Raw genomic sequence first — 23,732 nt, 5'->3', positions numbered from 1 at the left:
TCAAACAGTTTTTAGAGTGATTATATACTCTGCGGAAGTTTGTTTATATAATATCTGTACATATGTATTTTCCGATTTCTGAACCAATATTCATTATTGTTTCAGTGCACTTGAGTACTCGTGTACTCCCACTCAATAAATACTTTTTGCCCGAAACATGAACCCAAAGATAGAAACTCATAAGATCGCACCGAAACAGTGAATGATAGTAGTTCATGTGAAATTGTAACAAAAACTAAAGATGCAAAAACTGCTACTTATGCGTGTGATAACAAACAATGCTAAAAATACCAAAAGAATCATAGGCACAGCCTGGCGCCAAAGTACTGCACAGTTTTCCTGTAGATGATGTCACTTGTTTATTCAAAATAAACATTTTTCTACAGTGAACTTGTCAGTTTTTACGAACTTCCGATATTTCACTATTTACGGCATTTTTCTCAACGATCTGTTGGCTAACCGGTCAAAATTCAAAATCTGATTGAATCAAACGAGACTCGGTGTCTTGCGAGCAACGGGGTGTTCACGCGGCACAGTAGACATTGTGAGAGAGCATATTTGAAATCGAGAAACCACCCAAATTTGGTACATTCTCTTTATTTGCCAATACCATACTCTTACTTCACATCTTTTGAACTAAATGCACTCAAAGAATCACATATAAAAAGGAGGTTACGCATCCAAAAAGCTTCCTTTTAATGCTGCTTTTTATTCTTTTTTCTTCAGATTGAAAATTCTTTAATTTAAAAAAAATCTAAATCAAAACCAAAAGAATAAGGTTTTCACTTGCATTTAGTCGAACTTTTAACCTTTTTTGTTTGAAAAATGGTAACAATAATTTTATCATTTCAGAACACACATGAATTCGCCTCCTATATCCCCTTATCATGTTGATTTTCGAGCAGGATCTTCCAAAGAGTCACTATCACCGTAAGTCAAGGAGACTGTGTACAATGCTGTACAAATTTTTATCTAATTGTTTTAATAATATTTATTTCACAAATTTTATCCTGGTGCTTGGCAATGCAGTGGCGAAAATTTTACATATCCGAAAATGATTATCGATGAAAATATAATTTTTTTTTTTCAGCGGGTTTTTTGAAAATCTTCTGACACAACTTTTGGTTTCAAAAAAAAATTATCTTTCAGGTCAACCCCTTCTCCAATGTACCCCAAATGTAATTTTCGATACAATGACTCACGAACACAAATGATAATCGAAGTTCCGATGGCCCAACTTAAAAAGTTCCAAAAAGCCGAAGGAACTATTTCTGTAAAAAGAGAAACTCAACATTTTTGTGGTTAGGAAGATCTGAAAAAAGAACAAAAATACATATTTTTATTTGTAGAAACTACAACAATGCATGGACCAAAACGGATATTCAAAGGAAAACGGTAGGTATTACTGTAGTTTCAAATATTTATTTATTTGTAAGACCTCCTAAAAATAATTCTTCCTCAATTTTTGTAACTCGGTGAATGGTATGCGTAGCAAACAATAGAACTGAGCGCCTATTTGCATAGGAGACAAAAATGTATCTACAGTAATACTATGTTTTTTTAATAATAAAACAAGCCGATATAAGCGAAAATGAAATTATTTTCAGAATATTTACAAAGCTATTTTGGCTTATAATGGTTCTTGGTTCACTTGGACTTTTGATATATCAATGTTGGATTCTATCAGCTTCTTATCTTTCAAAACCAATTGTTTCACAAGTGAGTACGTTGTTTCGAATAATTTTGTAAATTCTCCCGTTTCAGGTTTCATTCTTAATACCAGAAGACGGAATGGAATTTCCTTCTGTGACTGTCTGCAATTTCACACCAATCCGAAAAAGTTATATCGAAGGTTGCACACTTTTTCGAAAGCTAAATTGTATAATTATATGTTTTCAGCAATGAATCGGACAGGAGATGTGAGTCCAGATATGATAAACTACTTGATGAATTGGTTCACTGAAATTCCAATTTTACTGGGAAACACGGATCAACAGAGTTTGAATAAAGGAAATGAAGAGTTACGAGAATATCAGAGTATTCATCCAAACTTCACTGTTGATCAATTTTTCATGGACGCCAGTTTTGATTGTTCCGATCTTATGAAGTTATGTAGCTTTCAAGGAGAATCGTAAGTTTTGTAGGATATAAGTAGCATTCATTGAAACATTTACAGATTTGATTGTTGTTCACTTGCATCGCCAACTTTGACTCCAGTTGGAAAATGTTTTACATTGGATTTGTCGAAAAGTCCAATGAATAAACAAACAGAACCAGGAATTCGTGCAGGACTCTCACTTACATTGGATGCAAATCTTGATGAACAATTTGATAGTTCAACTGGAATTGATGCACTTTTACCCAATTCATTTGTAAATGGATTTCGTTATTTTGTGCATCCAAAAGATACGATTCCAAATTTGGCTTCTGATGAGTATACAGTTTCTCCAAATTCTGTAGCTTACTCCGCCATTTCCAAATTTCGGGTGAGTCTACAAGCAATATCAATTGAATCAATTTCCGAAGTTTCAGTACGTGCTTCTTCCTCCAAATGATTGGGGTAATTGCACTGAAGACTATCCATATGGAATTCAATCGAATCTATCGTACACATCGGGAAACTGTCTTTCTCTTTGTAAAGCTAAATATTTTATGAATCAGTGTGGATGCACTCCGGCTTTGTACAACATCGGAAACAGTAAGTTTTTTTTTTCGAAAAATTCAATTAACCAATTTTTCAGACTTTCAAGAATGTACTCCATTTGAGACTTACAATTGTGTCAATAATTCACTTAGTTTGCTAAACGAAGGTGAGGAGCCAATTGAGAAATATAAAAAATTCAATTTATTTTATTACAGAAACGGGTAAAATGGAGTTCCAGCCTCCAAGTTGTACTCGTTGTGGACAACAGTGTGATAGTCAAGTATATCGAGCAGATAATTCAAATGGAAATCAATTTTCTGCTGGAGCATTTAATTATTTTAATTCAAAGAACTCAAGTTGGTCGGTGGATTATATGAAGTAAATCTGAATTAATAGAAGTTTGATTAATTAGTCAAAATTCAGATCAAACTTCCAAATGATTCGCATTTTCTATCGTGATATGTCTTATACAGAGTATAATCAAGTACAAGATGCATCAATTACTGATCTTCTTAGTAGGTTAAATCTAATTTCAAAAGAAAAACCAATTAAAAATAACTTAAATTAAAGGTGCAATTGGTGGAAATATGGGAATGTTCTTGGGAGGATCAGTTATCACAATTGTTGAATTATTTTTGTTCTTTTCAAAAGTTTTTTGGATTGGTTTCTCGAAAACACGACGCAATTATTTATATTCAAAGAGAGCAAACGAGAAGGTTTGAATTTATTACCGCTAACGTAATGAAGAAATTATTTTCAGGCTCATAAAAAAGAAGTGGTTGAAACAGTAGAAAAGATGAAGGTTATCGCTTCTCAAGGAAATTTAACGTATGTTTATTGAATTAACTTAATTCTAACTATAAGCAAAAATTGTCTGCCTGAAAATTTATAAATTCGAAAAAGTGTAAACTTAACTTATTTTTACAGATCCCTTTCCGATGCCACGTGTGCAACTCCACCCCTCAAGCTTTCAAGTCCCAACAAAAAAGTCGAATTTCGAATTAACTTTGAGGATTTGGCAAGCCAATTGGATTTTGACTCTAGTGAATGCAAAGGAAAATCCGAAAAATCGTCAAATTTACAAAAATATTAGAAAGATCCGTATTTGTATCACTTTTCAATGGCAGGTTATTTTTTTCCGGGTTCCAACATTTTTTGATTGTATTTTTTGTATTAATTTATTTGAATCTGTATAATTGTGCAATGATCAGTAAGAAATCAGACAAGCATTTCTGAAATGTTGTTTTCATAAAACAATTAAAAAATCACTTTTTCTACTGAATCTTTCTAAAAAGAAAATAGGATCTTTCAGATTTTCTGGGTGTTTACGTTAGTGAGCAATCAATCGAAGCATTAAAATTTTAACAAACAGTTCAGATGAAATAAACTACCTGAAAAAGTCAGAAATATTACTTTGAGTTTAAGTTATTATTTTGTTATTTTTGATAGTCTTTGCATATTCAAAACATGAATTTTTTGCAAAAAAAAAATAAATTTTGACTGTTTCAGGTAGTTTATTTGATCTTGACTGTTTGTTAAAAATTTTAATGATTCCATTCCTTGCCCACACTTTTTTGAAAATTAATTACTAATGATCAGACTTTACATTACGTACGTATACTTCGTATTTATTTATTTTTTGGAAAACTTTACTTGGGAAAGCTTGTTCCAACATTCTTCTCGTATACAATCACGGCTAAGAAATTAGAAAAACTTTGTTGAAACCGGGGTTTCCTTCGATAATCTCAAAAAATAACAAAATTGTTCTAAACAGCAAATGAGATCTGATTTACTGACTTTGTTTGTAATGAGTTTGTAATGTTAAATAGTTATCAATCAACCACTTGTCAGAAAGTCGAGAATAAATAAACTACCTGAAACAGTCAGAAACATTTTCAACTTTGAATTTGAGCTATGATTTCGTTATTATGAATCTTATTTGCAAATTCAAAAATTTAATAATTTTTTTCAATTGAAAAAAAGTTTTGACTGTTTCAGGTTGTTTATTTCATCTTGGCTGTTTGTTAAAATTTTAATGCATCAATAGATTTCTCACTCTTTTCTGAAAATTAATTGTTCATAATTAAAATTTTACATTATGGAAGATGAAGCATTAAAAAGCTATGTATTTTTCCTTGTTTAAACGGTCCCAAGTTAAGCTTTCTACGAAAAATTGGCCACCTTCCAACGTTATTGGGCTTAGAAAATTAGTATTGCAGTCTCTAATAGTCTTGCACTCCTACAGAGCGATTGAGAATCAGCCTTGCATGCCAGACTAATAGAGGAAATAAGGTATTATTTTGTTATTTTTGATATTCTTTGCAAATTCAAAACATGATTTTAAAAAAATTTCACTGTTTCAGGTAGTTTATTTCATCTCGACGAGTTGTTAAAACTTTGATGATTCTATGCCTAGCTCACTCTTTTCTGATAATTAATTGCTAATAATCAGACTGCCTGAAACATTTTCAAACTTTGAAGTTAAGTTATGATTTCGTTATTTGAATCTTATTCGCAAATTCAAAAAATTAATAATTTTCTTCAAATTGCAAAAAAAAAGTTTTGACTGTTTCAGGTAGTTTATTTCATCTCGACTGTTTGTCAAAATTTTAATGCCTCAATAGATTGCTCACTCTTTTCTGAAAATTAATTGTTTATAATTAAACTTTTACACAATTTATAATTCAAAAATAGTAAAATTTCAAGAATCTAAAATAATTTTGCCTCCAGATCCAGGTCATATCTTTTGTGAGAATAAATGCATCTAGTCTCGTCGCAGACGTTTATTATCTGGTGCTCCACGCGCACCCATTTTTTGTCGGTACACGCGCAAAGTGACCTACTCACCAATTTTTTATTCGTTGGTTTAAAACCCAGTTACCAAGGTAATTCGGAGTTCTGACCTTTCGAAAGAAAGCGTCTTTTACAATAAATTTTGGATTAGTTCAGTCGGGGTTTCCGGCTGAACAAAAGGAGCAGGAATTTACAACATTTTTTCAGTGTTTTAATTTCCATTTTTTAACCGGTTTCTAAATATCACGAACAACTTCTAGGAGCCATATTAAAGAAAATGTGTTGATTGAAGAGAGCATGCATATTAGAACCTTCCAATGTCAGGTTCCCTTTTCCCTGTCATTTTATTTAATCGTTTGTACTCTGTTTACTGGCTTCTCATAATTTATTGAAAAATCATTTCCCACAGAACTTTCCTTCAGCCAGGGTTTCCCCCCGAGCAAACCAATTCAGGAAGTTTCGAGAAAAAGTTAAGTTAGTTAAGTTAAATTAAAAGAAAAAGTTAAAGTTAAAAGGTAAATCGCAAATGATAGCTTTATTTATGTGACATGAACGGTGTAAGTAAAGAATATTGCACAACCGACAGACATTTCGAAAAACTGAAGTTACTTGGAATGAATAATAAATATATTTCAGACGTTATTGATAAACTTCAGAAGGCACATTGAAAGAAATAACTGAAAATTAAACAATTTCAGAAGGAACTGAAAAATGTAAAGTTGAGCGATTGTGAAATGGAAGGAAATAAATTTTATATCTAGTTGGTGGAACACTTATCACAGGTAAAATACATGAAAATTGGGGGAAAAAAGTAAGTAAATGTTATATGTGGTTTTATAATAACTGGGTCATGTTTCGAAGTTGTATTGAGAAAAGGAGTGAACAAATGAAACTACTGTAGGAATGGTCTTGTGTGGAAAATTGGAAAATAATAAAATAGAAGAAAATAAGAAGAAGTTGCAAAAGATTACATGTTGCTGACCAATTGATACTTCTCGTTAAGGCTCATCTCGTGCCTACAATTTTAATTTTGTTTTGGAAACAGTGAATTATTTATTTTCAACATTTATTTTAAATTTCTTTTTTTTTAGAATCAGACTCCCTTTCGACCACAGTCAACATAAAAATTCAAACTTACAAGTGATGCTTTCGGTTCTTCATTCGAAGACGTTCACGAGCTTCTCTTGCTGACAAATGATAGATATCATCGTCATCGTATCCTGCAATTTAATCGATTAAATAATTTATCTCCAGAAATAACGTTTTTTTTTGTTAAAATGAAAATTATTCAAGGCAGCCTCGAGGTGATGCATGCCTATTATGGAAACTCAATCAAAAACTACAAATTTTCAACAAAAAAAACTCTGCTCTTTTGAAGATCAAATACATTTGATAGTTTAATCTTGATATAAATGTTATGATAAAACTAATAGTAAGGCTAAAGTTAACTTTTGATGACTATAAATTGCATACCACTAGTCGAGCTTGCTGCATATCCATGGCTGGAACCATTGCTCAATGGAGATGGTTGTTGGTGTTGATGATGATGATGATGAGTTTGAGAGTGTTGCTCATGTTTCTGATGAGACTCCGTTGCGTACGATGGAACGTACTGTAATTTGAAATAGATTATATAATGTTGAACCAGAAAAGAAATTTATCAAGTGAATAGTTAGGAAACATATTGATAGCTGGTGATAATAATTTCAATCTTGCAATGTAATCATTTTCTGAAAACTGTGTTTTTAACGCAGACCAATGCGCATTAAATAACCGTAAAGTTTGAGAAATTCGTAAAACTGTTGAAACAGTAATTTTCTAAAACTTCTCAATTTTTGTGTACAACCCTCGAAAACCCGCCAAATCTTTTTTGCGAGATTATGAAATAAAACGTTATTGGAGACAAAATATGGTTGAAAAATTGCAGTAAATATTCAAAAACCAACAATTTCATTATTTTCGCCAGCTACCTTGAGAAGTAAAAAAATTCAGTTGAAAATTAGATTGTTTTGGTTTTGAAAATGAATAAGTGAGTTGACAGAATAAACTAAAGAATAATCATTTTTAACACTTATAGTTAATTAAATAATAATTGGTTAAAACTGAAACAGAAGTGCGTAAAGCTAGCAATTAGTTAAAAAGTTATTTTTAAACCAAATTCGAAACTCAAAAAAATGTGCCCAAAAAATAAAAAATGAGAAAAAACGAAACCTGATGAGAAACTGGAACATCAACAGCACTTTCGCGATGAGAACTCAATGAAGAAACTGATGAAATATCATCTGTTGGTGGCAATACTTCAGTGTGACTAGACATAGTTACACCAGGAAGATTGACTCTTCCAAAAACTTCATCCATAAGATCATTTGAATCAACTGGTGGAGTTGCATATGCATCGTATGCAGTCGATGATTCCTTGATTCAAAAATTAAATGAAAAACTGAGAAGTAAGCAATTTGTGGTTTGGACAAAAAGTGTTTGAAGCAAAACAAAAAATTATTACAAATGTTTTTAACCTCTGAAAATGAACTGAAAGTGATCCGACAGGGAACCGATAGGGAGAAGGAGGAGTTTTAAATATTAAATAGTCGTCTACTTTATTTTTTTAGAACTTTCGAAAAACTAGAAAACAGGTTTCAGAATTTGTTTGTAAATGATTTTTGAAAAAAAGAGGTTTTAAATAAATAAAACAACTTTTGAGTATAAAATTTTGAGTTTTGACAAATTCTGGTTTTTCAATAAAAATGTAGAAGTAAAGCCAAGCAATAGAAACGTGATAGAAGTAAGAAGTTGTCCCAGTTACCTCCAGTAATCGGTCAGTCGGATCACTTACTTTCAAGAACGAGCAAGTTGTTATGACAATTGTTTGATTGTCGCCGTAATTCTCATTATTTTGTGATACCTTGTATTGATAAGCCGAGTTTGAATTCGTGATTGTCTCTGTTCTAGTTGTTGTTGTCATCTTTGAAATTTCACGTTCTTCGTTCACTTGGATGCTCTGAAACATTTTTGAGATATGGAAGGTTTACAATCAGTATAACTATTTTAGCTTTGAAACTGTAAAAAATTATTTTTCAAGACTTTCCCCGATAAAGCCCAATGGTAGCCACAATTTTAATAATTTATATATTTGAAAAAAAAAAACTAACATGTGGATTCAATGGTGGAACATCATATCCATTGGATTTTGGAACTGAAACCTCTTCATGATGATGATGAGTTTCAACATTAATAACTGGACGAGTATCAACTCTTTCAACATTATCCCATGAATATGCAATGTTATGATCTTTATGATACTTATCAACATCTTCTGAAGCAACCAAAAGTGTTGTTTTCATTGTATCTTTCTTGATAAGAGCAACAACTTCTTTGTGTCCAGTAGTTGGATAAATTAATTGTCCATTTACTCCAACAATTCTCTGTCCAGCTTCAAGTCCAGCTTTTTCACCAATTCCTCCTGCATCGACTGTTCCAATGAAATGTCCGCGACCGCGTTCAGCATGAAGATTAAAACCAAATTCTTGATCTGGGGTTCCTTTGTTCTGGAAATTCACAGCATAGAAAGTGAACCGTTGGAAATTTGAAAGAAATTTGTATATTTCTCAATAATCTATTTCTTACCAATTCAGCAAGTCTGGGCAAATATGGCATAGCGTCGGTTGGTGGAGGTGGTGGTGGAACGAACACTGGTGTTTCTTTCGACTGAAAAAATATATAATTGTTGAATATTATTGCATTTCTAAAAAAACAACTAGGGGTAGCAAAAACGCATTTCTTGCGTCTTTTTGTAAAAAGGAAACAAATACATTTTATTTGACACATTTTAGAAATTCAAATGCCTATTGATCACTAAAAGGCAAAAGGCCAAGACTGAAAAACCAATTGTTTGTGTGCCATTTCGTGGCACACAATGAAAAAGATAAGAATGCATGCAAAAAGAAAAGTGGCAGCAATCAAGAGAAATACGAGGTATTTATGATTTTTTTTTTTGAAAATTTGGAAGAAGTGTTCGAAAATCAGATTTTAGTACTGAATCAAGAATTTCAAACATAAATAACGTGTTTTTTGTGTTCTAGAAACACGATCTAGAAAAAAATAAGCTTCCAGTAGTTTTTTATAATCTCAATTATGTAAAACTCAAACCAAAAGACGAAACATTGGGTAAAACATGGTACATCTCAGACGGACAGTCTCATGTGTTTTGCGCTCATATAATTGGTCGTTTCCCGTGGAAAACGATGTATTTCTTCGCTTCAAAGCGACTATGACAATAAAATGGACAAAACGGTGATGATGGCAGAAGACACCGGCAAGCAGAAGGGAAATACGTAACAGTGAGAATTAAATGTAAATTAGGTGGAACACGGGCGGGACGGGAGATTCAAAGATTTCAGAGAAAATGTACGATGGTTTTTTAAGTTATAAGGAAAAGCTTTTACTGAACACATATCGTAAATATATTACAAATTTCATGATTTTAAGAAGTGAGATAGATCGAACCGAAATTTTCAGATACTCCGATTACTTATCTATGCCATTATCTGCACCTACCTTGCAAGATTTTGAGCATCCTTGAATAAGTAGACTACAAAAATTTCTTCTCATAATTAAGTTTTTTTTTCGAAATAACAACACTAGTTCATCAAAATATTAGGTTGCTCATAGCAACGTCTAGAGCAGAAAAGAAGAAAGAAAGTGGGAAAATAGAGGCTAACAAGGTGAAAGAACGAGTTGTGGTGTTGATCTTTCATTATTTAAAAATAGAAATTTGAATATTTTTGCGCAGTATTCACACTTTTCAAGATAGGGAACAATCAGAAGGGTAGAATGATTCTTGAATACGCTTCAATTTGTGTACATACAGAAAACTTTTTTCTTAATGAAAATACTTCTATACTAGCAAAAAGTCAATCAGTAAAAATAGTTGAAAAACGACAAAAAACTTGGAAGAAGAACTAGGAGAAAAAAAGAAAATCGAATGAATATAATAAAAAGTGGTAGAAGACGAAGGGCCAAGGACAACCATGTCGAGAAAGGAAGTATAATAACAACAATGGATGAGAAGGAAATCTTGGAATTGAACATTACTAGGAACATATATTGAAATGAAAAAGAAGAAGAAGAGGATTATAAGTATGTGACTATCCAACCATATATCACTAAGAAATAACGCTTGCAAAAAAGTGTTCTGACCATGTGTTTTGTGATAAAAACTTCATTTTCGAATGTTCGAATTTGAAAAATGTTCTTTCCGGAAAATTGATTTAGTGTTCCCTTACAGACCTGAGAAATTAATTTTAAAATTGTCAAAAGTTTGAGCAATTTTTATATTGTCATACTGAAAGCCATGAAGAGCTCCAAAAAATCAAAACAGGCGCACCTTAAAGCACACAAAAACACGAAAATCTTATCCATGAATCAGTACATATTCCAAATGATTCACATCTCTACAAAGTCAGTACTCTCTCTCAATCAGTCTTCTGTGCTCAATGAGCTATCTTTCTCTCCCTCTCATCTTCTTTATTTGCACACCTTGCCAAACAGCATACAGTACCGACAAACAACAATCCCTACAGCAGAACCGAAAGGTACACGTTTCCGACGTTGTTTTCAATTGTTTGGACCCAACAAGGTTGACCATTCGGGGTGAGAAAGAAAAAGAGCGGCTGGTTAGAGGAAATTGTTGGACATTTGCCATTACTCTTTTGTGATCTTTTTTGTGGTAAAGTGATCAAAAACATATTGACAATGAATTGAAGGGGAACAGTACAAATCCTGAATTTTCAATGATGAAGTACCCGATACCTTGTGACAATCGCCGTAGTGGGGTCCAAAAATGTGTTTCTACCAAATTAAAAAAAGTCAACCACCTTGTGCTAAACCAAAATATATGTTTACAAGCACAGTGGGGAAAAGGTTGAAAACCACTTTTATTATACTGAAATGACAAATATCATAGCAAAACTTTTGGCAATTACTCAGATTCCGCATATCACAATTTTGAAAGCTGACTTTTAAAAAATCTATGAGTTTTAAAAACATTAAAACCATAAAATTTAACGCATATCCTCACCTTATCAATAAAATGCATTTTGAATAGTTTTCTTTTATCAATGGAATTCACAAAAATGTAAATTTTTAATAATTTAGAAATGCAAGAAAAGTGAGATGTTGGATAGTTGAATTGAAAATATATCGGGAAGATAAAATCAAACCGAGAGATTTATGAGAAAGATGATGACTAATAATAATAATCGGAGGGATTTGAATTTCAACAACAGGGTGTCAAGAGTCATATGGAGATTGGATACTTGTAAATTTATGTATAGTTTTACAGTTATTCAAACAACTAAAGCGAATAAATCGAAAAAGTATGTACTTTTAAGTAAAAAATCTTATAACTTTCAATACTTTCAGAGACCCAAAAAAAAAACCGAAATCGAACTATTTCAATATTTCGACGGAAAAAGGAACCCTATATCCTACGCCACTTGAAATAGTCTAATGTATATTATTTCTGATATTCTTTCGAATAAAAGTGAATATAAAAAACAAGTCCCAAAAATATCGGATTACAAGATGCGTTTCAATGTTGGGAAATGCCAAGAAATAAAATTCAAGTTTTGTGAAAGTTTTCCGACAAGTTATTTGTATTTCTAACATGTTCCGAAACCACAAAACATTTTATGAGATTCAAAGTTTGTTTGAAGGAAAAGAATATTGAACATACAACGTTTGATGAATGTGTACTTTTTGAAGAAAATTAGTAAAATACTTGAGAAAGTGTCTAAACATGACAAATGACAAGAATGGGAGAAGATTGTTGGTTTTTTGTAAAAATTAATAGAATTGGAATGTTGCAATCTTTTAGTGAAGCAAGATATTCCAATGCGTCATGCTTCGTTAACTATCTTTCTATTGAATGAGAGAGAGAGCACGAGACACAGACAGATTGAAATAAAGACATGGCAGGTGGAGGATAAAAAACAATTGGAAGAAGGTGTCTAATGGAGGACCAATTAGATATATTCAAATGAAGGTCATTTATTAAAGGACAAAGAAACGAAGAGGAAGATTTGTAACGAATGATAGGTAAGTGGAATTGTTGCGGATTACTGTAGTCAGACAACTTTTTTGAATTTGGTTCTCTCTGAGAATATGGCTTACGAACAAGATTTCTTAAAGGAGTAAAAAATTTTAATCGATTTTCCATTTTAGAATTTTCGAATGTTTCATCGAGTTGTAATATACTGTTAAACACTGGAATGCTGGTAACTCGTTAGTCTTCCAAAACTATTTCTGTTTCATCATATTTTTAATTATGTCACAATTTATTGAAGTGTTAATTGTCAAAAATAATAACCTATTTATTGATTAATTTACACTCCTCTTTGAGTTGTTTTTCTACACTCATTTCAATCTTCCTAACATTGAACTGTGCAAATTTCCAGTCCGCCAGTCTTCCAATATTTATGTTATTTTCCGTATCAATACCTCATAAATCTATCTGCTATCATATCTCTGTATCCCATTTTCTCATTTAATTTACAGTTCCTCTTCCAACTTTCTAATGTCTCAATTTTGATCATAAATCATCATTTTGTTCTGTTTCTCTCGCACTAAACATATTTTTTTATTACTTGTCTTCTTCATTGTCATTTTCTTCTCAATAAAAAATGATCTACCTTCTCTCTCCTTTCTTGCCAATGCCACAACACACATTTAACAAAACATACATAAGCTTCAAGAGGCTGAATGAGAGAGTGCGTAGAGTGCAGACACAGTTTTAACAGTTTTCTCGTATGTTTGCGGTTTACTTGGCAAGTTGGCAAAATTTTTGGAAATGTATGCAAGAGAAGATGGAGGAAAGATGAGTCAGAAATATGAAGAAGAGGAAATGATACTCGTATTTATATGAAAATGAAATTCTTTTTGGAGAAAATGGAAATATTGAAGAAAAAAGTTGAAGAGGATGACGAATACCTCAACAAATGTTGGAATAGTTTATAAAACATAGTACCCAATTGATAGTTTGGCGAAGTTGGTCTCTAATCAATTTAAAGAAAAAATACTGAAATCCTTATCAAATTGTTTTTGAAGAATTTGGGTAAGGATAGGCACGCGTACCAGTATGGGAAAGATGAAAAACAAAGAAAAGAAACCAGTTGAAATACCATTTCAATTAATTCTACGGTGTGCATTTTATCTGAAATGCTGTAAAACAAGTTGAGATTTCACGTTTTAAAGAAGTATGGTTTTATGATGAATTATAGCCCAAACCAAAAAATGTGTAATTTAAATTTTTAAATTTTGAATAAACAGGAACAATTGTCAGCAAAAAATTTGGATCAACTTTGGTCCGTAAAATATAATTTTCCATCGTTTCTTTGGAGCTATCGGTTCATTTTAAAGACAGTTGCTGACATCAACAAAATTATTAACTAAAAAATTATAGTAAAATAGATTATAAGTAGAAAGTTGTCAAATTATAATAAAATCAATGAAAAATCAGTTATGAGCTGCCTACAGTAAGGGGGTGCAATACTAATAGATAATTCTCTAACTTTTAAATTTATAATTGTTAGAAAGAAGTTTTATTTTTGAGTCGATATTTCAAAATCACAACGTGTGCTCACCCGACTCCTAGATTCCAATGATTCAATACTCCTTACAGATCCATCTTTGAAGATTCCGTTCCTTTTTCGTGAGGTCCTCTCGTCTTCTTCTTCTGATCTTATAACTTCATCAAATTGTCTCATCACATCCCGTTGCTCCGCATCCATCCAATCACTCATTCTAGTTCTTTTGATTCGAATTGATTCAGTTTTCCAATCAAGTTTCGGAACTCGCAGCAACACGTGGCTACCAGATGGAACGATAGCAATGAGTTCAGATGGGCGGATGGTAGAAGCGTCGGAGATCGTTGATGATGCACGTGAAGGTGCACGGAAAGATACAGTCGATGATGTGGTGGTAGTGGTGGAAGAAGCAGATGATGAGGGTTTCTTCAATTTCTTTAGCAACGTCAAAGACTTTTGTCTTGAGAGAGTAGAGACGTAGGCTGGAGAACAAGTCCTCTGAGACGAATGAGGTGTTAGACAGTTGTTGCAATAGACGAACGACGAAGAGGGAGGCAATAATGATGAATCCTTTGGCGCTGGGTCCCCTAGACCCGCTACTTGTCTAACTGTCTGCGTAGCATCTCCTCGTGTTACTATCTCAGTGCGCGGAATACCTGCGTCTCTGGTGATCTGCTCCGTTGATTTGTCATCGGTAATCCGTTGTGGTTGTGGGAGATGTGGTAGATGCGAGGAGATCAACCACAAATAGTACACGAAAGAGGTGTAGAGATACGAAATCCACGTGATTGGGTTTTTCCAATCTATTCTTTCTGGTTCAGATGGATTGCGATCCATGTTTGAAGAAGGCAATATGCAGATTTAGAATTGAAATTTCTTAGCTGAGAATAAGAGTTGAGAATACTGTAGTGATGTGCCGAAGAGCCAAGGAATGTGAATCAAACAAAAGTGCCTTTTTGGTATTCCTTTGTTTGTCAAGATATATAACTTTTTTGTCCCTCTTCGTGCCTCAATGCATAGAATATGTATGGTTTGGCCCATAAATTCTTTGCCCCGTCTTTTTCCATCTTCTTCATATTTTTATTGAATATTAACATACAAAACAGGCACACACACACAAAACCAACGCTATTGTGTCGTCCGTTTCTTCATCGATTCGAGAATCATCGAAAAGTTGTTCCGTTTGAAGAATAATGGTTGAGAACGTCTTGGAGTGCATGGAGAATCAGATTGTAAATCAAAAATTGGAGGAGAGAAAGTACAAGTGGATGACTAGAAATGATGTCTTAGCAATACTTAGATATTACAAGGAACTTAGAAAAGTTTACAAAACTTTTGCAATAAATCAAATATTTTTATGGAGTTCTAAAGAAAAGTTTTAATCAGATTTCAATCGCCTAAACTATATAAAGCATCATCGAATGACAGAATATGTGCATTACAATTTCAAGATAGTCTCCAAACCAACCACGGGTTTTCCTTAATGAGGAAACATTTTTTGTGCGGAAAAGGCAATTCCCGAATTTTTGAAATTTATGAATAAGTCTTTTAACTATTTATGAAACAGAAAAAAATTATTCAATTTTTTTGCAAGAATTTTTATTTCCATTTCTTCATTTGAGATCGGATATTGTATAACTTTTTAAAAATTTCAGTTCTAAAATTGCATAGCCATTAATAATGTTAATTCCAATTTCCCCAGGTTCAATTACCAATTTTTAATTTTCATTGTTCCTATAACTTTCATCTAAAATGACGTCATTTCTTGTCTATCGACTCCCTGTCTATCTACCTCGAAATATTTGTCAATCCTTTTTTAGTGTGAGAACATATGAAAATGACGCATAAAAATGGTTCAGTGTGACTCAGTAGATATACGAAGTTCGGTTGATCAAGTGCAACTAGAGGTGTCAAATAAACAAATGATGCTCAATGAGCAACTACAGCTATACTATTTGATATTCGATACTGTTTGAAAATTACAAAATAACAATGAGGAATAAACAAAGTGGAGAAAGGAGAAAATTATGTGAAAAGGCAAAAAGACTGACCTGTGAATATGACGTGGGTGCGTACCACGAACTTGGCGGGGGAGAATTGTTGGACGGATGACAGGAGTTCCTCTGACAATTGGTAACATAAGGGATTTTAGGCGCAACAAAGGGAAATAAGACAAATGGAAAATGTTTCTAATTTTACTGTCAAAAACGAATATTGCATTCTTCACGACAATGAAGACTTTTTTATCTTACATGTTAAAAATTTTAGAATTTAAAATAAAGTTAGGAGAATGAGAAAAGTCACACAAAATTGTTTTTTTTAATTTTGTAAAGATAAAATCTACATTTTGACTAACCATTGGAGAAACTCGTTCGATATTTGGAAGGTCCAATGTGATTTGAACATTATTTTCATTGTACCACTTAGCTCCTTCTTCAGAGATCACAAGCATTTCACATCGATTTGGATTTGCTTTTATGCGCTCAACCACCTTCTTGTGATTTTCTCCAATAATCGAGTGACCATTGACAGCAAAGATTCGGTCACCAGTGATTAATCCTCCTCTGAAAATATTTAAACAATTGGTAAAATAGAAACAAAAATTGCAGTTTCTTCTCCGACAATGCCAATACTTTAAAATATTCTACAATTTTCAGAGCTGACCAGAGAAAATGGACTAACTGTGAAAGCCTTCATAGCATTTTAGTATTGAGAGATTTTTGAAACTCAATAATTTATTATTGGTTTTTAATTGATATATGTATTTGTCAATGAATATTGTCCATCAATATCAAAAATAAAAATGTTTACCTCTCAGCAGGACTATCCGGATCGACGGTACCAACGAACTGTCCACGTCCCTTCTCGGCGTGCAAGTTGTAGCCATATTCCTGAAATTAAATGTTTTTGAACATACATATATGGGAATTTAAACTATAGATAACACACTATTTAAACTCCAATTTACATCACGTGTTGCCTGAAAAATTATCAGATTCAAAAAGTTCCATGCGTTACAACTCAGGCTGAACTGCATACTTTTTTTCCAATTTGTGAGGGTATTAATAGTAAAATAACAATATTCCAAAACGTTTACTTATAGAAGAGAGAACATATACAATTCTGTTTCAAACATTTGAATCACTTACATTCTCTCCATTCAACTTCTCAACGACACAAAGTCTTGGAGGAGTCACGTCGCTCGGAATGTGCACCATGGCTAAAAATGTAAAAATTAGAAATGGGAACATTCCAAAAATGCGAGAAAAACTGAAAAACAATAGAAAATTTATTTATTTGTGATTCATTGCTACGATACACTATTTATCAGAATAAATAACATTTTTCGAGAGTTCATAAAATAGGTTCTGGGAAAATGAGTCACAGGAAATTTCTCAAACTGATGTTCAGAGAAATATAAAATAAAAGTTTAGGAATTTCAAAAATTTGACAAAAGAATATGAGCAAGAAAACAACAGAAAAAGTGACATGAATCTGAACAGTAAGGAGAATGCTGAGAAATCCAGACCTACTCAAGATTTGGTAGAATTTACGATCGGAAACATGGAAAACGTTGTTCGACATGGAAAAAGCGAGAAAAAAGTGACAAAATGTAGGGAATAGGGGGTAGAAAAAGAGCGTGTAAGAGGTGGTGATTATGCCGGGTGCCGTAGAGTGAAAAGAGGACACAATCTCTTATCACTTCGGCATTTTTTCGAAAATGCTGGCAACTCTCCACATCGGCGCCGCAGACCGACAACTATCTGTCCGACAAGCTTTTGTATTTGCGCCAAAAAGATGTGAAATAGTTGTAGAAGAGAAGTGTGTGAGAACACTGTTCTTGAAACTTCCACGTGAAACAGACACACGTGGAAAAAGTTTGAACAGTGGCAGAAAACGAGAGAGAGGGGAGCAGTGAGTGACTGAGAACACGCATACCGTTAGAGGTTAGACACGCAGAACGAATGAATATGCTTGACACTGTTTGCTCTTTGTGCTCTTTTGTGGGGGAAATTGGAGAGTTGCAAAAAAGTTTCTAAGCGAATAAAGTAGCCTGTACTTGAGAAAGTTGGATGATGGAAACTGGATAATGCAGTAAAAATAATTATCGACAATAAGTGAGTGACAATTATCCCAATTGAAAATGGTTAAGCAAAATTGTTTCTGTTCAAAACAAAAAATTACAATATAGGTCCAAGAAAACAATTGAAATATCATACTATCACTTTTCTGAATTGGAAATGTTACTTTCCAGTCTAAAAACTGTAATACTGATAAAATCACGGAGTGATAAAACATTAAAAATGACAAGAACCAATTTCTGGCAGTTTTTGATTTTAGTTCAATAATATTTAGGTTCATAGCAACACAATTACAACTGTATATTGCTGCTATGAGAGCTACTTATTCTGAATTGAAACTAATAAGTCATTTCGAAAAGCTATTTTTATTTAGACACATTTTTTTTCAAAAAGAAACTGCACTTGTGCTAGAGCCAATTGAAATCTAAGAAGATCAATTTTAAATTTTTGAGAACGGCTCTAAATTCACTAATAGAAAAATTCCAACATTTTTCACATTAAATTTATCTATAAAACTATACTAATTGCTACTTTCGACTTCTTACCAAATTTTTGCACCATTTTCGGTTTTCACCGCACATATATGTTGACAAGTTTCTGGTAAGGAGTTTCCAAGGAGTTTTCCACTAGGTTTTTTTTCTGATTTTTTTTGAAGACATTTGTTGAAATTTAGCAAAAAGATGCAAAGTTTTTCAGAAATGTTTTTCTTTCGAATATGGTTGCTCCAATGTTTAATGGAGTAAATCATATTTATTTACAGTTATGCGTTCAATTTGACTGGAACACTATTTTCCTTTTCCAGAAAGAGTTCAGCTTGCAAGCTTATGCTGTTCATTTTTCGAGCGGGACAAATTATTATCAACCATTCTAATTGTAAATAACGTATATATTTCTCTGCTTTTTCTGAAATTTCAAGCTTCAAATGTTATCACTTCAGTGTCGATCAGGGCTGTGCGGCTGGCTAATTTTTTCGGCTGTCGGCTGGCGCCGCCAGCCGACTGGTATTTTTGGTTAAGTATTGTTTAAAAGTTTCGAAGTTATTTAGTATAGTTTTAGTACAAAAACACACACACGGAAAATATTTCATCATTTTATTCAACAAAAAACCAAATTTCCTTATTTTTTCCACTTGTAGAACTTGCACCTAGTGCTAAAATATGTCAAAAAGTCAGTAAATTTTTTTCAAAACGCCAGCCAAAAACTCTAATTTGGGTGTCGGCTGGCTGCGCCAGCCGACCTATCACAATCAGTCGGCTGTCGGCTGGCTGTGCCAGCCGACAGCCGCACAGCCCTGGTGTCGATTGAAAACAAGTTCGATTCAAAATTTGAAAATAAAAATTGCAAACTAATCTCCGTCCCTCATAACACTGTTGAAACATACAAAAACATAAAATCAGAGTGAAAATATGTGAAATGAACAATTGAAATGTGAAAACGGAGAGTTTGGGGGGAAAGTACTACAACACCGAAGAATAATGAGAAACATATGAAAATATTTGAATGTTTGTTGGTTTGTAGTTGTATTGAAAAAGAGAGGAAAAACGATGTGCATGCAGGAGGGGACGGTACGCACATTACTTCGGCAGGAGGGGTGATAAATAGTGATAAGAGAGTGTGTGGAGAATCAAGAGATGCAGAGATAATACAGAGACAGTGCTCATAGAGGATGATGGCCTCTTGTTCTCACCATTTGATGAGATAGAAACAATGAGCAAATAGAAAGAAAACAGTTTTGAGAAATCTTAAAACATTTTCTGAACTCCACTTGAAAACTCTTTTTTACAACTATTGATTTTGATAGGAATTCGGGGAATGATTATGGACCATGATTTGTTGAAGGTGGAGTAGAGTCATTGTGGCGAAAATCATGGCAAAACACTTTAATGAATTTTTTTTTATTTTTGAAAAGTGTTAGTCAACTTTCCAGTAAAATGCCAAATTCACCAAGAATCTTGAGCTTTTTTGGAAATTCAAAAAGTTCTCGCAAGCTTTTCTTCAATGTCTTCAATGTTTCTTCAATGCACATGTTTGAAATATGATTGAATTTTGATTTTTTGTAGAGTTCCAAAGTTATGAATGGCGAAAACTGAGTACTGGCCAATTTTTGACCGAAACATAAATTGAAACATTTTTTGAAAATCTTTACTAGGATAATAGCTGATTATATTATAATAGGAGTTTTTAAAATGTAATTGCTTTAAAATTTTTATTGAAACTGTAATTAATTTAAAAATCTATATTCGTAAAACCCCCGGAATAATCGTTCAAAAGTCAAGAGTAGTTTTCAGTTTTTCAAGAAATAAACCTTGCACCGAAAAACTCATTTTCGGGCATAGACATACCTGTCTACCTGTCTGACATACATACCTGTCTGAGAAGTTGAAGCTGAGCTCATTTAAGATATGGGTAACACTTTTATTTAGGTCTAAAAACTTTTAATACAGAGTTTTCCTTTATCAGAGTCCATGTATTGCTATGGCTTTCAGAGACTGAACAAAAAAGGTTATGCAAGATTGGCTACAGATTTTACAACTTCTCAATTTAGTTTTTTCTTTCTTTACAAAAATTTGCTGATAGTGAGTAAACACAAACATTAGCATTTTCTGTAAAATCTTAAAAATTCCGTCTAAAGGAGTCTATATAATTTTTCAACAAAAAAAAAGAAAATGAGTCAGAAAAACAATAAACCGTTGGGAAAATGTTGAATATCAATACTGAAACAGTCGAACCAAAATACTTGTATACATACTACAATTGTTTGTTGATGTTCATGCATCTTGCAAATCCATTCAAGTAGAATAGAAAAAAAGAAGTAGATATATTAGAAAAAGAAGAAGAACAAATTGGTACTATTCCTTTCTTACAGGAAAAAGGAGAACAACACAGAGACTGAGAAAGTGAAAAGTGTGGAAAAGAGGCTAGCGAGAAGGGTAATTTAACGTTTTTTCAGCTTTCGAAGCGAGAATAATTGCATTGAGAAAGTAAGTTTTAGTTATCGGAAGTACGGTGTCAAAGGTGGCATTTTATTTTAAAAATACGATTTTTTTAGAATAAACAGGTATGGTTCCGCTGGTACTTTCAAGGAAAAAATGACTTACTCAGAAGTTTGTTCTTGTAATTCGCCTTGAAAGCGACCTACGCCTACTTTCCCGTAACCTTTAGTGTGGCTCGAGTGATAATTTCCTTTAGGATAAGGAATTATTACTAGATTGCCATCAAATCATAGTAAGAACAGCAAACCGAGTTACTATCGAAACATCAGGACATTTATGTAGACGTTCTCAAAAATGCCTACGGTATGTTTTAATTGCAACTGTTTAACAGGAAATGCATTCTTTCACACATTTTCCCTTTTTTTTTAAATGTTTTTTACTTTAAAAAGTATAAACTGAGGTTCTATTTTATACGAATAAGGTAACATTTGGAGCTATGAATTTATAGACTAATATTCGACTGGTGGCAAACGTTACTGATTGCAAACTTGTTGATAAGACGATTAAATTCGTTGACATTTATGTTTCAGTTTAGTGCAAATTATATCGAACTTCATACTTAAAACGGGAAGTTATATGGAACGGGAATACTGAATCTTAAAACCAATAATTAGATATCATTTTTTGAAAATAAAGTGTCAGTTTAAATGCAAGTGAGTTTATAATTTCAAACTATCTTTTCGCCAAATTTTTCGGAAAGTCGGGCAAAAAATTAGTGTGAAACCAAAACATTAATAGACTTTTAGAGATCTATTTATTTTCTACTCTTATTCACTAATGAAGACTTTTATGAAAAAGAGAAAATCGAAGCATACGCTTAAAAAATAATTAACTTATTTCCAGTGCTGGAATGTAGAATTTAAATGCCACAATAATAACAATAATGAAGAAATGAAAGAAGAACACCGACATAACAAGAGAGAGAGAGAGAGAGAAAAGAGCTTTAAGATGTGAGTAATGGATGCTGACGCATCCTCATGCACTTTTGTTTGTTGAAGTTGTGTGGGGGGAACGTGTGTTGAGGCTCCAAAGGTGGACAGATGGAAAGATCGTGGGAATATTTTAACAGTGAATAATATTGAATGGCGACATCCATGATAACAAAAAAGAAGAAGCTTGAACAAACATTGAAGGTATAACAGAAGATCATGGAGGAAATGGTAGAAAACTCTTTTTAGGAAACATTTAATTTTGAATACATTGTATTTTTTTAGTGCTGAATTTGGTGTTACTTTTCAACCGGTCAAGTTATTTAGGATTATGAGAGGAAGAAAAAAATTATGTCGAGTGCTTATTCAAAAATTCAACGAAAAAAAAAACAAAGATGTAAGAGATATATTGTGGATTATGGAGAGATTGGTTTTCAGTTAATATTACAACGGTATAAAAATGTTTAACTCTTAAAAAAGCGAAAATTCCTCCCAACGTTTTGGTTTTATAAAAAACCATTTCAGCTGAACCCATTAGACTTTTGCAAAAGTAGGCTGGTCCTTTAAAAAATAGAAACAAAAACATTGATCAGCTCCACGTCACCTCAAACTTCAAAACTGGCCAAAAAAGAGAATAATGGTGAGAACCAGGAAAAGGAACGGCTGACACGCCAAAACAAGCACACAAATAAATACTCTTTGATAGCAATTGATTTTACGCCGTTATGTACATTTGTAGACAAACAATTTCAAAACTGAATCTAAAATATGTGTTTAAACGGTGTAAAAGTTGTCTTGAATTCTTGAATATTTTGAAGCTTTTTTCATCTCAAAATCAATGACAAATTCAAGTTGATACAATATAAGGAGTGGGAAATATATTTTTCAATATTCCTATTGCTACATACTGTGTTAATTTCTTTTTTTTAAATATGAACAAAGTAGGGAAAAGTATTCCGAAAAGATTCGAAAACTGTACTGTTTAGGAATTCAGGTCAAACAGTTTTTTGCTTCTCTGTAAAATGCGTTCGAAACGGACAAAAATGGCAAAAAAAAATTCGGAAAAAGATGATAAAAATGATAAAGATGAATGTTATATCATTCATGCCCTATCAGGTTTTTATTCGTTCGACTTCTCATGGACAAATTGGATTTGGAAGTGAAAAATGGAAAGAAGGTAGAGATTGAATTTAAACCGATTGCAATCTGCATATTTCCTATGCAAAAAACCAGGTAACAGGCACGGTTGAGTGCACAATTTTAGCGAAGAAATGAGGGAAAACAATGCAATTCTAAATTTACATAAATTTTAAGAAACGGAGAAAAGAGACAGACATAGATGAGATGGTGAACATGTACATGCATGTGCAAATATTGTAAAATCGCACATTTATGGTAGCTCACCACTTACAGTGTCAGTGCCAATACTCAAATTTCTTCCAGAAAGTTATTTTTTCAATTTAACCACAAACCATGTCTCTACTGTCAAAAAACTGCTGTTCAAATGAATATATAACAGTTTAGAAACAGTGAGTTTTTAAAATCAGATCACTCTTTTTTTTAAACGGACAATGAGAGTTCTAAGAAACTGACGGCTTCTCGACTGGGCAGGAACATTTTTATTCCTAGGTTATTGCGTTATCGCTCTCTGCCTACGTGTCTGCCTACCGCCTTGATTCTTTTGAAAATAGCTCAATATCTCGAGTCAG

At 32.8% G+C, this 23,732-nt stretch overlaps 2 protein-coding genes and 16 non-coding genes across 27 annotated transcripts; 9 read left to right on the top strand and 9 right to left on the bottom strand.

Moving 5' to 3' along the window:
• Positions 1-859: 859 nt before the first annotated feature.
• On the top strand, positions 860-3,737 carry delm-1 (DEgenerin Linked to Mechanosensation; the record flags this gene model as incomplete). The annotated part of the gene is made up of 14 exons (NM_069189.2): positions 860-930; positions 1,150-1,301; positions 1,350-1,395; positions 1,608-1,719; positions 1,765-1,852; positions 1,900-2,131; positions 2,177-2,486; positions 2,533-2,698; positions 2,742-2,810; positions 2,860-3,022; positions 3,068-3,159; positions 3,215-3,360; positions 3,405-3,472; positions 3,572-3,737. 14 exons carry the CDS (start codon positions 860-862, stop codon positions 3,735-3,737), a joined length of 1,881 nt encoding a protein of 626 aa, NP_501590.2.
• Positions 3,365-3,385, bottom strand: 21ur-9188. The gene has a single exon (NR_056368.1).
• Positions 3,366-3,386, bottom strand: 21ur-14566. Its single transcript, NR_056367.1, has one exon.
• A 239-nt stretch (positions 3,738-3,976) lies between the features above and the next one.
• On the bottom strand, positions 3,977-3,997 carry 21ur-5644. The gene has a single exon (NR_056366.1).
• Positions 3,998-4,192: 195 nt separating this feature from the next.
• 21ur-1028 lies at positions 4,193-4,213 on the top strand. Its single transcript, NR_056365.1, has one exon.
• Positions 4,214-4,459: 246 nt separating this feature from the next.
• 21ur-308 lies at positions 4,460-4,480 on the bottom strand. Its single transcript, NR_056364.1, has one exon.
• Positions 4,481-4,680: 200 nt separating this feature from the next.
• On the top strand, positions 4,681-4,701 carry 21ur-4963. Its single transcript, NR_056363.1, has one exon.
• A 344-nt stretch (positions 4,702-5,045) lies between these two features.
• Positions 5,046-5,066, top strand: 21ur-9013. The gene has a single exon (NR_056362.1).
• A 191-nt stretch (positions 5,067-5,257) lies between these two features.
• Positions 5,258-5,278, top strand: 21ur-3. Its single transcript, NR_056361.1, has one exon.
• Positions 5,279-5,507: 229 nt separating this feature from the next.
• sls-2.10 lies at positions 5,508-5,616 on the top strand. Its single transcript, NR_002659.1, has one exon. It is a non-coding gene; the product is annotated as a small nuclear RNA sls-2.10 (small nuclear RNA).
• A 339-nt stretch (positions 5,617-5,955) lies between these two features.
• Positions 5,956-17,245, bottom strand: nrfl-1 (Na(+)/H(+) exchange regulatory cofactor-like protein nrfl-1; the record flags this gene model as incomplete). Of its 10 annotated transcripts, NM_001392363.1 has the most annotated exons (11): positions 5,958-6,453; positions 6,576-6,657; positions 6,911-7,049; positions 7,649-7,852; positions 8,340-8,435; positions 8,587-8,982; positions 9,062-9,142; positions 16,071-16,142; positions 16,376-16,583; positions 16,831-16,910; positions 17,169-17,245. In NM_001392363.1, the coding sequence occupies 11 exons, from the start codon at positions 17,235-17,237 to the stop codon at positions 6,405-6,407; spliced, it is 1,476 nt and encodes a 491-aa protein (NP_001380170.1). The 10 variants fall into 10 exon arrangements, with proteins under 10 accessions (NP_001040908.1, NP_001380170.1, NP_001040909.1 ...); NM_001047443.5 differs by lacking the exon at positions 7,649-7,852 and having other exon boundaries at positions 5,956-6,453; positions 17,169-17,239; NM_001047444.7 differs by lacking the exon at positions 7,649-7,852 and having other exon boundaries at positions 8,271-8,435.
• Positions 6,415-6,435, bottom strand: 21ur-15625. Its single transcript, NR_056360.1, has one exon.
• Positions 7,182-7,202, bottom strand: 21ur-8552. Its single transcript, NR_056359.1, has one exon.
• C01F6.16 lies at positions 12,461-13,059 on the top strand. The gene is made up of 2 exons (NR_131588.1): positions 12,461-12,532; positions 12,659-13,059. It is a non-coding gene; the product is annotated as an Unclassified non-coding RNA C01F6.16 (non-coding RNA).
• On the top strand, positions 12,713-12,733 carry 21ur-10184. The gene has a single exon (NR_056358.1).
• Positions 17,246-17,692: 447 nt separating the features above from the next.
• C01F6.13 lies at positions 17,693-17,949 on the bottom strand. The gene has a single exon (NR_056357.1). It is a non-coding gene; the product is annotated as an Unclassified non-coding RNA C01F6.13 (non-coding RNA).
• Positions 17,950-19,411: 1,462 nt separating this feature from the next.
• 21ur-14054 lies at positions 19,412-19,432 on the bottom strand. Its single transcript, NR_056356.1, has one exon.
• Positions 19,433-20,879: 1,447 nt separating this feature from the next.
• On the top strand, positions 20,880-20,965 carry C01F6.12. The gene has a single exon (NR_056355.1). It is a non-coding gene; the product is annotated as an Unclassified non-coding RNA C01F6.12 (non-coding RNA).
• The last annotated feature ends 2,767 nt before the right edge of the window (positions 20,966-23,732 follow it).

Source organism: Caenorhabditis elegans, chromosome IV, assembly GCF_000002985.6.
Source record: "Caenorhabditis elegans chromosome IV".
NCBI classification, from domain to species: Eukaryota; Metazoa; Nematoda; class Chromadorea; order Rhabditida; family Rhabditidae; genus Caenorhabditis; species Caenorhabditis elegans.
The sequence above is the reverse complement of the archived record's forward strand: the minus strand, read 5'-3'. Positions and strand labels throughout refer to the sequence as shown.